General features: G+C 33.4%; 2 protein-coding genes and 1 pseudogene across 2 annotated transcripts in view; 2 read left to right on the forward strand and 1 right to left on the reverse strand.

Annotated features, from left to right (window-relative positions):
• Positions 1 to 1,500: 1,500 nt before the first annotated feature.
• Positions 1,501 to 3,348, reverse strand: LOC128547744 (heat shock cognate 71 kDa protein-like; annotated as a pseudogene).
• A 3,616-nt stretch (positions 3,349 to 6,964) lies between these two features.
• LOC128547745 (uncharacterized) lies at positions 6,965 to 13,301 on the forward strand. The gene is made up of 3 exons (XM_053520880.1): positions 6,965 to 7,263; positions 12,102 to 12,591; positions 13,126 to 13,301. The coding sequence occupies exons 1-3, from the start codon at positions 7,072 to 7,074 to the stop codon at positions 13,299 to 13,301; spliced, it is 858 nt and encodes a 285-aa protein (XP_053376855.1). The 5' UTR covers positions 6,965 to 7,071.
• Positions 13,302 to 13,343: 42 nt separating this feature from the next.
• The window catches only part of LOC123529744 (uncharacterized), a 60,598-nt gene continuing 58,351 nt past the window's right edge, over positions 13,344 to 15,590 (forward strand). Inside the window, exons 1-2 of the mRNA XM_053520882.1 lie at positions 13,344 to 13,410; positions 13,552 to 14,372. Coding sequence (XP_053376857.1) covers positions 13,344 to 13,410; positions 13,552 to 14,372 — 888 coding nt within the window. The remainder of the gene's footprint in view (positions 13,411 to 13,551; positions 14,373 to 15,590) is intronic.

Consider the following 15,590-nt stretch of genomic DNA (forward strand, 5'->3'; position numbering starts at 1 on the left):
TTGTAGACATTACTTAAATATGTTTGCTAATTTCATAAACTCTCCTTAACATAGTTGCGAAACTTTCAATCCTATCCCGTAAGACAATCAAAAGCATGCCACCAAGGATTGTGTGTATTGCATTTGACAATATATGCCTTGAGTAACTTATTTCTACATGCGCAATGATGTCTTATAGAGTAAGCTGACGAATAATTCATTAAACGGCGAGCAAAATAGCAAATAGATTTCTACTTGATAACTATGCCAATTCATTCTGGTGGTTTGGAAATAAAAATATATATGTCTTTATAATTACGTAATGCATCATTCTACTTAAACTCACTTCTGCTTTTGGTAATGGTGATTGATTTCTGGTTTACTGTGTGTTTGTCACATGCTGTCACATTCAGGATCCCGTCGGAATCAATAGCAAATGTTACATCAATCTGAGGTACACCTGCGGGAGCTCGGGTTATTCCTCCAAAGCTAAACTGTAAGCAAGAATATACCGATGTAAAAAAATAGACGAAATGTTATGAAGTTTGCCGATATCTAGTAATATGAATAAATGATAGACCATACGGAAGTCGAAGCAACGACCTATGTGTTTGTTTAGTGTATTGTGTACCTTTAAGGGATTATAAAAAGAAAGTAATATTTACAGACTCATAATTTACCCAAGGTCATCAAGATTTTATATCAGATTAATGTTTTTCAACAAATAGTAGAATACCAAATTTCCTAACACAATTTTGGCATGATTAATACTGAAAATAAATTACAAGGACTAATGGCCTTCTATTATTCATTATTTTATTCAAAAATATTTGACACGTATTTAAAAAGTGCATTATTTCCTAAAAGTGTTTTCACTGTAGCATTATTGTTTTGAAATCACTCGTTTATATTTGTAATAGCTAGTAGAGTTTTCTAAAATGTAAAAAAGAACATTGGTTACTAAGTCACTAAATGCTAGTGTTTTGTCAAAGCAGCATTTGCACAAAAGTACTGAAATACATTTAACTCACCTGTCCGAGGAAATTATTGTCTTTGGTTATAGGGTTTTCACCTTCGTACACTTGGACACGTACAACGGTTTGATTATCTTGTGTTGTAGTGTATTTTTCGGTTTGATTGTTTGGAATTGTGGTATTTCATATGATGACAATACTCATCTTTTCGCCGACAGTTTCAATACCAAGTGATTTCGGTGTGATATCAATGATATCAAGACAATTTGGAGGACGTGATTTTGTCTCGATTGTATCTGCATGCAAAACAGCGGCGTGTGCACCTAAATAAATGGACAAGCGGCGTGTGCACCTAAATAAATGGACAATTATATAAAACATCAGCTATAAAAATGTGAAAATTTACAATTCGTCCATATTATATCAAAGTACAATCCTGCGGGAACAGGATCTTCATACATGTACAACCCGCATTTCCATGTAAGCCATTCTTGCATGCATTCCATCTATAAAATACACAGAATGCAATTCCAGCTTATCCCAACAATGATTTGAAAGAAGTTTAAAATATTGAGTTTGATTTACTTACTGTATCTATCTTATTTGACAGTATTTCACAGATACAAACCAGATCCATATGCTACGGCTTCGTTTGGTTTAATGCTTGTGTTCAGCCGTTTGTGTGGAAAGAAATCTTCTAGGACGCTTCTAATCTTTGGGATGAAACTGGAACCACCGACCAATACAATGTCATCAATTGCATACTTATTGATCTTTGCACTTTTTAAGCAATTTTCTACGGGTTCAAGTGTCTTCTGGAACAGGTCTGCATTCCACTCCTCAAAAATAGACCGGTAGATGGTCGTGTTGAAATCAATTCCGATGCACAAAGACCTGATATTGATAGTTGCGATGTAATACTCGGAGAGTCGTATCTTTGCCCGTTCGCATGCCGATCTAAGCCGTCTTAGTGCACATTTATCTTGACTGATGTCAAAATTTTTAAATTCTGTAATACAGTGCACTACCATTCTTTGGTCAAAGTCGTTACCTCAAAAATGAGTATCGTCGGACGTAAATTTGACTTCAAGCAGTCCATATCGAAACGATAGGACAGACACATCAAAGGTTCCGCCGCCAAGATCATAAATCAATATTGTTTCCTCACAGCCAGCCTGCAAACAACATTAAACTCTCCCTGTAAAGAAAAACAAGTGATTTAGTTTACCTCTGTAATGATGTGTATGCAAACATATTTCCCATCTACATCAATTTAATCAGGATAATTCAAAGTTGAACTTTAAATTATGGTATGTGTTAACTCATTGTAGATTTTAAAACGATGTACATTACAAAAAACATTCCAACAGGTCTATTCAATATCAAATATATATTATAAATTAATAGTTTACACACACACACCAAAATTTTACTTACAAAGGTTTTGTTTGAAAATGATACTGTTTCGTTTAAAATATCTATTTATCAAGTGCAAGATATATCTCATAAAGTATATATGTAATTATCACAGCACCTATATTCACCCTGTTTATTTCGTTTTGCTGTCTTCAAATCGTGAATATGTGGGAGAAAGTTTAGTACAAAGCATGTACTTGTTAATGCATACTACTGAAACTCTTCTGGTGCGGCATATTCTGTTCTAAGTTACAAATGTTACTATTTGAAATCAAAATATACGTTGAAAGAGCCACTGACATATGAAGGCTATGATTTGAACGAATTAGTTTCCTTTCGACTACAAGTTCTAAGAATGCAAGGGAATTTCAAATGCATACCTTAAAAAACGTCTCTTTACTTATGCATTGCTGATTGTTCAGAACACGAAGAACATTGAGATGCGCACCTATAGCAGCCTCTGTTGTCGCATATCTCTGTGCATCGTTGAAGTAAGCAGGAAATGTTATAACAGCATCACTTACAGTTTGCCAAAATCAAGTCATCTTTTATTTCATTTAACTGTACATACTTAAATAACATAAAAAATTATGTAATATGTAATATTTCAACGACGCAATTGTAAAATTAAATATGTATATCATCATTTTTGTTTAACACTCATTTTTATATAAGCCATAACAGTCACTGTTATCATTGTAATTCTCAGTTACAAACATAGCAAGCGTTACAGTCTAAATTCATTTCAACCATTTTTCTGGCATACCAACGAATGCTATTAGACGAAATTTTAGTTGACAGATCTTTGTTCCATGTTTTTGTTTTACCTGCCCAAGATAATTTCAGCAAATTCCTTCATCTTTTTAATTATCATGGACGTAATTTTCTCAGGCGTAAATGTTCGAGTCCTTTTTCTGTACTGTACTTGCACTTAGAGCTCTTTATCCTCATTGATAACTTTAAATGGCCACTTTTTCATATCGTCTTGCACTGTCGGGTCATCATACGGTCTCCTTATAAGTCGCTTTACATCTGAAAAACAACATGTAAACAGTGTTTGTGCAGATAGTATAGAACTGAAGATCTGTGATATAATTATATGATATTTACTTTAGTTAGATTTTTCAACCAAATAAATAATTTAAATTCATTTGAAACTGAATTCAAACTGACTGAATTAACACTTGTTAGAAAGTTTAAATTTGAAAGTGAAAGAACATTTTTGAGAATCTGCAATGTCCAACGAAGGAAAAAACACAAACAAAATCATTTGATATTGCCTTCAAGCAACTGATTGCTAGATCGCGTTATGGTATAATCTGTCATACCAGTAGTCGTTATTTTTACTCTGTTTAAGCTGCTCTATATCGAGTTTTTGTTTGATTAGTTACTTGCAATGTCCAGTGGAGGGAAAAACACAAACAAAATCATTTAATATTGCTTTCAAGCAACTGATAGCTAGTTCGCGTTATGGTATCATCTGTCATTGTATTTAACTAAAAGAGAATAGAGGTTACCAGTAGTTGTTATTTTTATTCTGTTTAAGCTGCTCTATATCGAGTTTTTGTTTGATTAGCTACATGTACATTTTCCAGTTATATTTCATTTCATACATGTACAGGTTTTAAACAATAGTTGTTTGTTAATTATAATGAAAACGTTTAGCAGACAGATTATTTATTATGTAATCTCTGTCAACGTAAAACTACTTGGTAACTATAGATATAAGCCAACTACAACAAAGGCTAAACGTCAGTATGTAACTTACTAAGATATGAACAAATAAAAAGTAGGAAATGTGTTATAACTCTATGAAACAATTAAGTAAGATACTGCAAAGGTATAGGAATGATCAATCTTTCTTTTACATAAAATTAAACATAGTGGATGTCGAATTGTAAACAAATGTTTCATGTGCCAAGCATTCTTTGTACTTTAAAGGCTTTGCCCAACTGTTCCAAAAAGCTTCTCGGTACGCGTTTAGAACAAACTGAATGAGGTATTGGTATGCAATACAAAGTCCCATACTGGAAGGTGACAATTTATCTAAACTGCAGTATAACCTTATAGTCTGATATCTGTCAATTATGTATATACAATAGTGTGCAATATATACAATATGTTATAACGAACAATGTTTAGATCAACATTTGCGTCTACAGTTATTGATTGCACATGACATCTATAAATATAAAAAATCTTCATTTTGAGTAGGTGGGAAAATAAGAGAAAATGTAATGAAATACTTTATTATATTAAATGATCTTAAAAGTAATCCTAAAAAAATACAACAGTATTTTTTTTCAATTTGGTCCATATGACACATAAGCTAGTTATGTTGAATACTTTTTAAATATACATGCATGGATTTAAAAAGCTGTCATGTGAACATAAAATAAAAATGTGTATGTATAAATAGTACTTGTTTAAAAGGTTTAAAAGGGCTACACACCTGTAATTGTTTACGTCATAACTTCCACTGTTGGTTATTTAACTCTTTTATTAGTGTAAGTAAAATGGTTTTAATAACTTTTATCAGTATTTTAGCTGTAAAATCATGTTTTTAATTAAAATGGCATCAGTGTGATCTATATTTTTTATGTGATCTTGAAATGTTTTATTAATGTGTTTTTATATGTATAGTCTCTTACAAATCTGTATAGATTGGCTTTGTGTTACATGTACTTGTATATTTTATATATATTCATGTATACACTAAGAGGAGACTCAAATAAAATGTTTGAATTGAATTGAATTGAATTTGAATCGTAAACACAGTATGAATATATAACGCCATTAAAACTATGGAAGTTGTGTTTACAAAAAGGTCACATTTACCTGTTAAAGCAGCTCTACATACATACTTAGATAGTTTACATTTTACCGGGATAAAATGCATTGGTGAGTCGATCTATTTCTAACATTAAATCAATATCTAATGATTTAATATTAATGATAAAATATTTAAGCGAAGGATGAGCATAGTACTTTATGGGGATAAGGTAAAAAGGGGGATTGATGATGAATTTCATTCATTTCTGTGTCATAAAGTAATTGTTGCCGGCTCGCATCAGTGAGCCGGTATTACGTTAGGAGTTTAGTGAGAAAGCAACATGAACACACCTAGAACTCCGAACGTTCCGAAAATTAGGACCAACCTGGATTCCAGCTTTATCGTATCAATAAAACAAAAAACCAATAGAAATCGGACTTACAAAGTATAAATTTACCCCAGTGTTTGACGGTCATAAGTATAGCTACCCAAAATAAGTCTTTGAAACGAAAAGAGATCATAAGATCAAAGCACTGAAGGTACTGATGGGGAGCCACGGTTTGCGCATACTGCACTTGAACTCGATTGAGTCACACATGCAACAGAAAACTTTCTAATAGACACAAGTGATTTACTTTGCTAGATAAATAACATTACTAATGTGTGATCATGGGCCAATACGCAGTGCAGACCTGAGTTAACTCGGGCTCTTTTCGTTTCGTTTCGAGTCTTTGGGCTTTTTAGTCTAACTTTCTACACTGAAGTTCCCGTGTCATATCACGCACTTTATTGAACGAATTTTGTTTTATGAAGGAGGATTGCTGGATTGTCAGGTAACAGATTGATATCTGGCAGTGTGATGATTTCAAGTCAGGAAATACTTATTCGAAGTGGAGGTAGTACAGCAGGAATTCATCTGTAAGTAAGTAAATATTCTAACATTTTCAAGATTTTCTTTTGTATAAACAAAGAAGGATTTTACCGTGTATTGTCTTGTCCATTAAAACGCGTTCTTTTGGCCAAGGGAAGTAATGCGTCCATTTACGCCTAAAGCGGATTCCAGATTAGTATCCCTTCCTGGTGTAATTCGAACGTGTTAGAATTGAAATAAGGCTTTGTTAGCAAATAAGATATGTTTTTTTGTTCAGATGTGTCGTAATTAATCAATTAGGCCTTCGGCCTTCGTGATTGGATTACCAGGCATCTGGACTCAAAACCGTGTTTTATTTTCCAGAAAAACACGCAAAACTAGAATCTATTTCCCAAATATATAACAATATTAATTTACGATTATATGCACCTTTAAGTTATGCTATTATTTGATGTTAATCTGGAACTTGTCTCTCCAAGACGGGCACTTCTCCGGATAAAGTTTGAAAAGTATTTTCAGGTGTTAATAATTAAAAAAACAAGGTAGCTCAGTGTAGGTTAAAAAACATGAAGTCTTATAATTTGAGAAAAAATACGTAGTGAACCATGCAGTTGAACCTTATTAAAATAACCTTAGGTGTACAAATGCACGTTTTCTTTTTCTTTATTTTTAATTTGTACTATAGTATAACATTGTTATATGCTTGAAGGCGGGTCCCATTAAGTATTGTTATATCACATACAAACGTACTGATAATATAATATCTTAATCATAATGTACTATTCAAAACGTTCGGCATTTGGATATTCAATAAGTTTCAATATCCTTTTGTCTTAGTACAATGGTTTACAATTATCAAAAGCAGAATCTTTATACAGAGATAAATGTTTGATCTGATCAATCAATCAATCAATCAGTATTCAACACTTAAGAGTGGGCTCATTTGGAATACATAGAGAAGACAATAACATCTTTTTTAGATTTTATGTGTTAGCTTTGTGTAGGAATAGCACAAAGATCTAAATTACTGTATCAAGATTTATCTTTATTTAGGTAAAATGTTTAGATCAAAATCAGTTAAGAAAAAAGACGTCAGATCAAAGAGTCATGAACGCGTATCAGTTTCTGAGCCATATAATGTCAGGCATGATATCTATACTGGAGAAACAGGTTTATATGAGAGCAAAGAAGATCCTGTTCCACCGCTAGTACTATGTCCAGAAATTAGTGAAAACGATGTGCATAGTACGGTAAGACCGCTTTCATCATTACAATATAATCATCAGTTTTTCTTGACTAAAAACTAGTATATCTTGATTTTGTTTATTTCTTATTTTTTTCTTTATCCTTATTTAATGAATACAGAATATCTTCCAAATTTGTGTTCAATCCTGAGCCTGTTTCACAACAGATCATTTTTTTATTATGTGCTCTGTCCGTAGTTTTGATTTTGACGCCTTAAGACTTAAGTTTTATAATCCACCATTAACACATCGTGCTATCGGTAGCGCAAATAAATTTAGTTAAGTCCTTCTGCAAATAATCATTGTGTTTGTATAAAATAAAAAGGGGACAAGTGTTCGGCCAGTCGGAAATATACAATGGACTTTTTGACCCTGTTTGGATTAAGTGTAAAACTCACATTTATTGGCTGTAGATTTATTGGAGTACGTGTTACTTTGTGTTAACGGGCAAAGGAAAATGAAAATGTTCTATTCAAAGACACATGCTGTTGTTGTTGATGATGCTTTGAGCAATATAGCTCAAACAAGATACATTAATTACGTGGAAATTCCACGAAAACCAGGTTTTTAAACTTTGCATCACGCTAATAGGTTCTGTTTAGAAATGGTCACGTTCTATTATACATACCTTGCTGTATCCAATAATGACATTCAGAAGTACAGGTTTAAGAAAAGTACATGTGTCATTGCCCAATGTAATTTACGAGTCTTTGATAAAAGCAACCTAAACACAAATTATGCTGACAATAGGTGTGCCCAAATTAAAAATTATTGAGCATAAACCTTTTTTTTTCTATTTTTTGTAACAATGACCCAAAATACAATTCAAAGCCAGTTCTTATATTTAAAGTTATAAACTCGAAACCAGCTTTTTAATAATTAAAGTGAACAAATGTTTTTCATTTTATATGTGACCCAATTTTTCTATTTTTTCTTACCCAATGGCATTGACATGACATTTTTATCACAAAAAGAAGGAAAAGAACAAAACAATTTTGGATCTCAGTAGGATCTGAACTGTCACCATTCCGTTCCACAGCAAAAACAAATCTGTTTGTTATTTTAAGTATGACCCCATTTTTCTATTTCTAGTTACATTGACCTTTACCCTGACCCAAGTGACCCCAAATACATTTCCAATCTTTTTGTTTGATAAAAGCTATCTACACAGTCACCTAGATCTAGTATACTGACAATAAGTGTACCCAAACTAAAGATATTAAGAGGAAGCCATTTTTCTATTTTTAGTAAAAGTGACCCTAAATATCATCAAAAGCTAATTCTTTAAATCAGCTTGCTGTAAATAAAGTTTGGTGACAATAAGTCCAAACTAAAATTATGTACCCAGGAAACTATATTTTTGATTATTACATTGAATAAAAAGTAAATTTTAGTAACTGTAACCTTGATCTTGACCCAGTGGCATTAAAATGACCTTTTCATCACAAGAAAAGAAGAAAAATAGATTTGATCTCAGTGGGATTTGAACCGATACCCTCCCGTTCCACAGGCAAAGAAAATAGCTTTTGGCCCAAACGCTCTAGACCACTGCACCACAGTCGAATTTTCTAAGTGTGAAGATTAATTATGTTATGCTGACCTTGAACTTGACCAATGACCTAATATACAATTTCAACTTTGGTTTTTTCTATAATCTACCTATAGGCCAAGTTTAATTTCAATACATAAATGCATATAAAATTTTTGAGCGGAAACCGTTTTTTCCGTTTTTAACAACATGGACATTGGCCTTAAACTTTATGATCTCATATGCAACGTTAAACCCAACAAAATAAATTATACGTATATACATTTGAATATAAATTATGTGTAACAATCTTTGCAGTTTTGTTGTCAATATATGTAAATCCTTTCGAACACATGTGCTTGCAAAAGTTTAGAGACATGAGCAGTACTTGTCAGCTAAAGGAAGTTTAATGGCGTTATACTCAATAGTGTTTTAAATTGTATAAATATCATTATCTAAAAATATTGTAAGTATTGTTGCAGAAATCCAGATATCTCATTTTTTTCAATGTTACTTATTTCAACAAATGTATAGGTTTTAAAACATAAGTTGGATTAGTCCTATCTGTTGTATTATATGCACTACTTCGAGTATTATTATCGATGTCATCTCAAGGATTTCGTATAAAGGTGTAAATGGAAAACAATGGAGTTGGTCTCGTTATGTTAATCTTCGGTCGATGTCCTCTAATCACGGATCGAATAAGATCGGCTCAAGCTGCCAAAAAAAGACAAATCACCTATTGAATTATAATTTAAATATCTAAAACTGATCAATCAAAGGTACAACCAACGATCTGTATAGATGATACGTTTTAATCTTATGTCATATATTAAGTAGTGGGACTATTTTATAAAGGTGCATTTCAATATTTATGTCATGTTAGCTCGCATAAATCTTCTTATCTTGTAATGAATCTCTTAATACCATACTTGTCAGACTTTATTTACAATTTAAAGGATATCATATCTGTAATAAATATATACGTTTAGGCCAATGCCAATGTATGCACTTACAATTTACCAGTATGGAACGCATTTGCAATAGATCAGCCACTATCCAGTTGATTTTCTGGCGGTTTGTTTTAAGCCAAGTTAGAAATTCTTTAAACAAATAATCCTGCGTATAATGATTTATGACTTTCATCATCTACGAAAGCAGGACCAATAGTAGTCAGCCTTACTGACCGACTGGTGTGATACAGATTCAGAAAACACAGATCTGAGGTTGATACAAGATAGTGAATCCATTTAACAGCTCGTGAAACGGAAGTAGGACAAAATAGCTACAGTCATACAGACTGACTAGAGTGAAAAGTCCAGAAAATAACGCATTGATTATTATACAAGATAAAATGTAAGGGTAGATTTCCCGAAAGCACAGAGCACCCCAAACACAGCCATAGAGCCATGCATCGCAAAGTAATCTCACAACAAGAAGAAGCTGTAACGGAAAAATATTGTAGACGGGTTGCTTCAAACATCCAACAATAAGTACATTATAAATATATGCAAACTACAGAAAAATTGGGGTGAGGTGGTAAGGGGTAGATAAGGGGGAAGGTGGAGCAAGGATGCATATTCAACAGGGAAAGCCACGTTCCTTAAACGTAGTATTCCTACAACGTCGCAGACACGCACGTACAAAACACACACACACACACACCCACAACTAACATACACGGATAAACAAACAGAAAAGTAAGGAAAAAAACCACTGCGGGGCACCGCCCATAACAGTCAGGCACAAATACACATACACAGAAAAAACAACAGTAGGGTACCACCTAAGGAAGACCGGCGGACAAAATTATGGTGGGCACGATACCTTATCTTTGGTAAAAGGAGCAGCAAATGCAAGGGAAATGGATGGGATGGGGAGAGATCTTGTAATTTTCTCTTTGAGAAATAAAATCTGTTAAAAAATCCTTTGGAAGCAAAGAATGCAACAAAGCAAAAAACAAACCAGCAAATTAGGTTTGATAAATCATAATGCCTGTAATTTTGAATGGAACTATAGGTAAGCAGAAGGTACATTGTAGTTCTATAAAATGCCTGGATAATATTTATATACAGTACTTAATATAGCCAATCTCTCTTTAAACAGCCATGTATTTAGATTTACATTTCGTGCTTGAAATTGTCGATAATTGATATAAAGGAGGACATGGGGATGTTCGCATTATAAGGAGTCTACAGAAGTAGTTTTTATACGCCCGTTTGAAAAACGGGACGTATTATGTGAGTATCCATGGCGGACGGGCGGCGTCCACAGACTTTGAGGGCGGGCGGCGTCCACAGAGTTTGTCCGGAGGATATCTTCTTCAAGCATGAAGGGATTTTAATGTAACTTGGCACAAATGTTCATCATCATAAGACGAAGTGTCATGCGCAAGAACCAGGTCCCTAGGTCTAAGGTCAAGGTCACATTTAGAGGTCAAAGGTCGATACTTTGTCCGAAGCATTTTTTGTTCTTCATACATTTAGGGCTTTTGTTGTTACTTGGCACAAATGTTCACAACCATGAGATGGAGTGTCATACGCAAGAACAAGTTCCCTAGGTCTTAGGTCAATCACACTTAGAAGCCAAATGTCAGATACAAAAATGACTTTGTCCAGAGCATTTCTTCTTCATGCATGGAGGGATTTTGATGTAACTTGGCACAAATGTTCGCCACCATGAGATGGATTTTCATGCGTACCTAGTTCTAAAATTATTCCCTTTGTTGTTACTATAAATAACTTATATTGTAATTTTTTTATTAAAGTCGAGACCACTTTTCTGTGGTACAACATGCATGTTACATCCAATTTGTAGGTGTGTTTTGACCTATTGTGACCTGTTAAGGATTATTGTGTGGATGATTTTTTTTTAATGTAAGATCAACTTTCCTTTGTTTTTACTTTAAATAACTTATATTGTAACTTTTTTAATTGACCGTAGGGAAAAACCAAGACCACTTTGCTATGGTACAACATAATTTTTTCTTTCAAATCTTAGGTGTATTTTAATGATGCTCTACCCGGAGAGGATGTTTTGCGAACTTAGAAAAACAAAATAAAGATTTCTTGTGGACTTACTTCCCTATGTTGTTACTATCGTTACTATAAATAGCTTATTCTTGAAACTTTTTTACCCGGTTGTTAGAATTGCAAATGTCATTGTTTGGGCTTACTGTCAACCAAACTTATACAGAATATGTTTTACTGTAACATATACATGACGGGCGTATATTGTAACATTCTGGCATTCTTGTTGTCATTATAGCGACAATTTTGAAGTTATCAATACAAGTGCTTTACAAATTTATTTTCAGTTATCACATGTAAGCTTTTCTCAACTTATAAAAGAGGAAATAATACCAGCTTTTCGTTCAGAAATGGTCAAGATAATTGATGAAAAACTCACGATCGTAGATCACCGCCTTTGCCCAAGATGTTTTCACACAACGTTACAAGACGAACGCGGGCCAAATCTGAACAACAGGAATTTACATACAAGCAGTACAGAAACGGTGTCTCTAGATGTGCCTGACATAGAACAACAAAATACCAGCTTAAAAGTAACAAATGAGGCTGACATTAAAACCTTTGAAACTGAAAGCAATAGCTTGGAGTCGTTCAGTTATCTTGTAGACCATGAAAAAGAGCAGCACTATTCGTCGACACATACAAAACAAAGTAACAGATATGAGACATACAGATCTACGATACAGGGTCAAGATGAAACTCAACCCAAATCTGCAGAATCATTGTCAGAAAATATTCCACCTAGGCTAATAAAGACGGAGAAACATAAATACATCGGTAAATTCGGAGGTTTTATGTGATTTCCTGTTAGCTAGCCTTATTCTTACTCCTTCCTTAAAGACACATTTCAAGTAATAATATTTCAGTTTGTAGGCATAAATACTCATAATTACCTGTACCCATATACTCGTAATATATTGATTTTAATCAAATAAAGTTATATTGTCCCTGTTATTTGACTGAGTATGCACGTATTGGTCAAAGTCGGAAGGCCGAAGACCAACACAACTGCCAAGAAGACATATAATAGGAATGAAATAGCTTATTTAATGATGATTTAATTATCCAGCTCCGTATTGGTCCCCTCAATTCAATCAGTCAAAATGCTTGAATCCCGTATAGGCCCTGTTTATGATATTTGCTCAGTTGAATTTGTTCCTGACTCAGTCTGTTTATTATGATATGCACGATTAATCTTGTGATTAATATAATGTAGTTAAATAATAACGTATCATAATGTTTTCAACAGTTATCATTATACCGTATCACACTGATGACTTTAAACGATATAATGAATAATTCTGTTATTAGGGAGACCTTTATCAAAGCTGGATAAGAGGGAATGTCTAGCAACTGCGTTGCAGTGGCATATAGAAGAGCTTGTGGATGGCATTGTGTTCAAAGACAGTGAACTACCAGACAGTCTTCTAGCAACTGCCAAGAAGACAAATAATAGGAATGAAATAGCTTATTTAATGATGATTTAATTATCCAGCTCCGTATTGGTCCCCTCAATTCAACCAGTCAAAATGCTTGAATCCCATATAGGTCCTGTTTATGATATTTGTTCAGTTGAATTTGTTCCTGGCTCAGTCTGTTTATTATGATATGCACGATTAATCTTGTGATTAATATAATGTAGTTAAATAATAACGTATCATAATGTTTTCAACAGTTATCATTATACCGTATCACACTGATGACTTTAAACGATATAATGAATAATTCTGTTACTAGGGAGACCTTTATCAAAGCTGGATAAGAGGGAATGTCTAGCAACTGCGTTGCAGTGGCATATAGAAGAGCTTGTGGATGGCATTGTGTTCAAAGACAGTGAACTACCAGACAGTCTTCTAGCAGATGGATGTCTTACTGAAGACGAATGTGCAGATGTGAGAAAACAGCTTGATCGCAAAGACCAAGTACGTTTCCTTCTCAGTATAATAAAAGGGCGAGACTTTGATGTTCTAAAGCGATTTCTAAAGCATCTGAAGTCTCACAATCCAACTGTGGCTAAGAGTATAGATGAAACATTCAAACAGAATAAGAAACGCGGCATGAAGAGTTCCAAATGTGCCCTCTGCAAACTATTTCAAGTGAATATAGAGTATGTTGTTGATATTCTATGGAAAAATAATCTCATAGATGACAGTTTATATAATTTGATCGTTCGAACAGATAAACCAAATGTGGATCCGAGCTATCTCTGGAATTGTGTGATAGAGTCTTTGAATAAATGTTGTGACAAAGATTCATCACACGTTCGTCGCATAATTGGAAATGCATTGACAAAGAAACATCACTATCATCACATAGCAAAAAGTATTGAATGGATGATAAATACAGATAGAGCCCTAAGGTGTCGTTGTTCGTTGCGACATAATTATGACAATACTTTTCTTTCATTGGGGTCTCTTGTATCGTCAAGGTCACCAAAATCCTCGGAATCTGAATTACGTAGGTATTCACAAAGTGACTTAAGTCTTTCTACCACCGCTGAGATAGGAAGCTTTGAAGAAGCTCAAAGGGGAAGTACACCACAACCATATGAAGTAAAGGTATGTTTATTGTTTCCCGCATTGACATTATATTTCCGATTAAATCATTCCTTATTTCAAGTATTCGAGTATCTTTTTATATTATAACAACGTTATAGGTTTGTGTTAAGGGGACGTAGACTTTGAAATTAGAAAAAGTGGGTGGGGTATGATAAAATTTATCTGCAAAAATGTACAAAGTTTCGGTACATGAATGGGTACTGTTTCAACTGTTATTAGTACACAAAGGAATGCTCACTAAAATAAAGATGAAAAACCCTTAAATAAGAAAGTTATTGTTGAATTACATTCAACTCATTGTGAACATTCAAAGTGAACAATTAATATTTTTTGTGTGAAAATAATAGCACTGTACATTGTCCAAATATTTACAAATATTCTACAGATTCTTATTTAAAGAAAAAAGTGTAATATGTTCACTATCTTTATTTTCATTTTGCATACCGTAAGCTAAAACACAGTATTTAGTTTGTTTACAAAGTAGTGCATATGAAAAGATATGGTGGTCAAGGAAGGCCACATTCCAAAACTGAAAAAGTATAATCCCCTTAATACATTAAACGATTATTGTTACAGAAGTCGAGTTGCTTGCAATAAGGGCCTAGAAATGATTCCATTATGAATTTTCAACTTGGTATTCACGAAATGCAATGTACTTACATATCGAAACACATTCAACAAACTTTTGAAAATGTGTTTTCTTAAAAATCTTTAAAACATGGTATGAAATTTGGTTGAGAGATCGAATTAATGTGAATATGTGCAAAATAACTTTCAAATCTCATTCACAAAACTTACTAATACACAGCAGGAATGTCAATGATCGAAATTCGACAAAAACACAATTATTCTCACTTTTATGCCATTTTGTAGAATGACATGTTATGCCTTTGCAATGCTAGTCCCACTCAGACATTTTTGTTTATATTTTTATCAATGAGAAAGATGGCGTCGATCCCGAGTTGAGAATTTTTACTTCTTTAAGCAAACCTGGTACGTTAGAAAGAAAAACTCAGAAGTACAACATTATTTGTTACACTGGTATTGTACAAAACCTGTTTTTTTTTTCTTATACAAAACCTTATTATTTTGTGTTGGATGTACTTTCACAAAGACCTCTGTTTTCTTATTACATTCATAGTACCGCATCCTTATCCACAAAGTACTGAGTATTACAGGTGTCCATGTGTATTATATCAAATTAGGAATATATTTTTT

This window comes from Mercenaria mercenaria, chromosome 13 (assembly GCF_021730395.1).
Source record: "Mercenaria mercenaria strain notata chromosome 13, MADL_Memer_1, whole genome shotgun sequence".
NCBI classification, from domain to species: domain Eukaryota; kingdom Metazoa; phylum Mollusca; class Bivalvia; order Venerida; family Veneridae; genus Mercenaria; species Mercenaria mercenaria.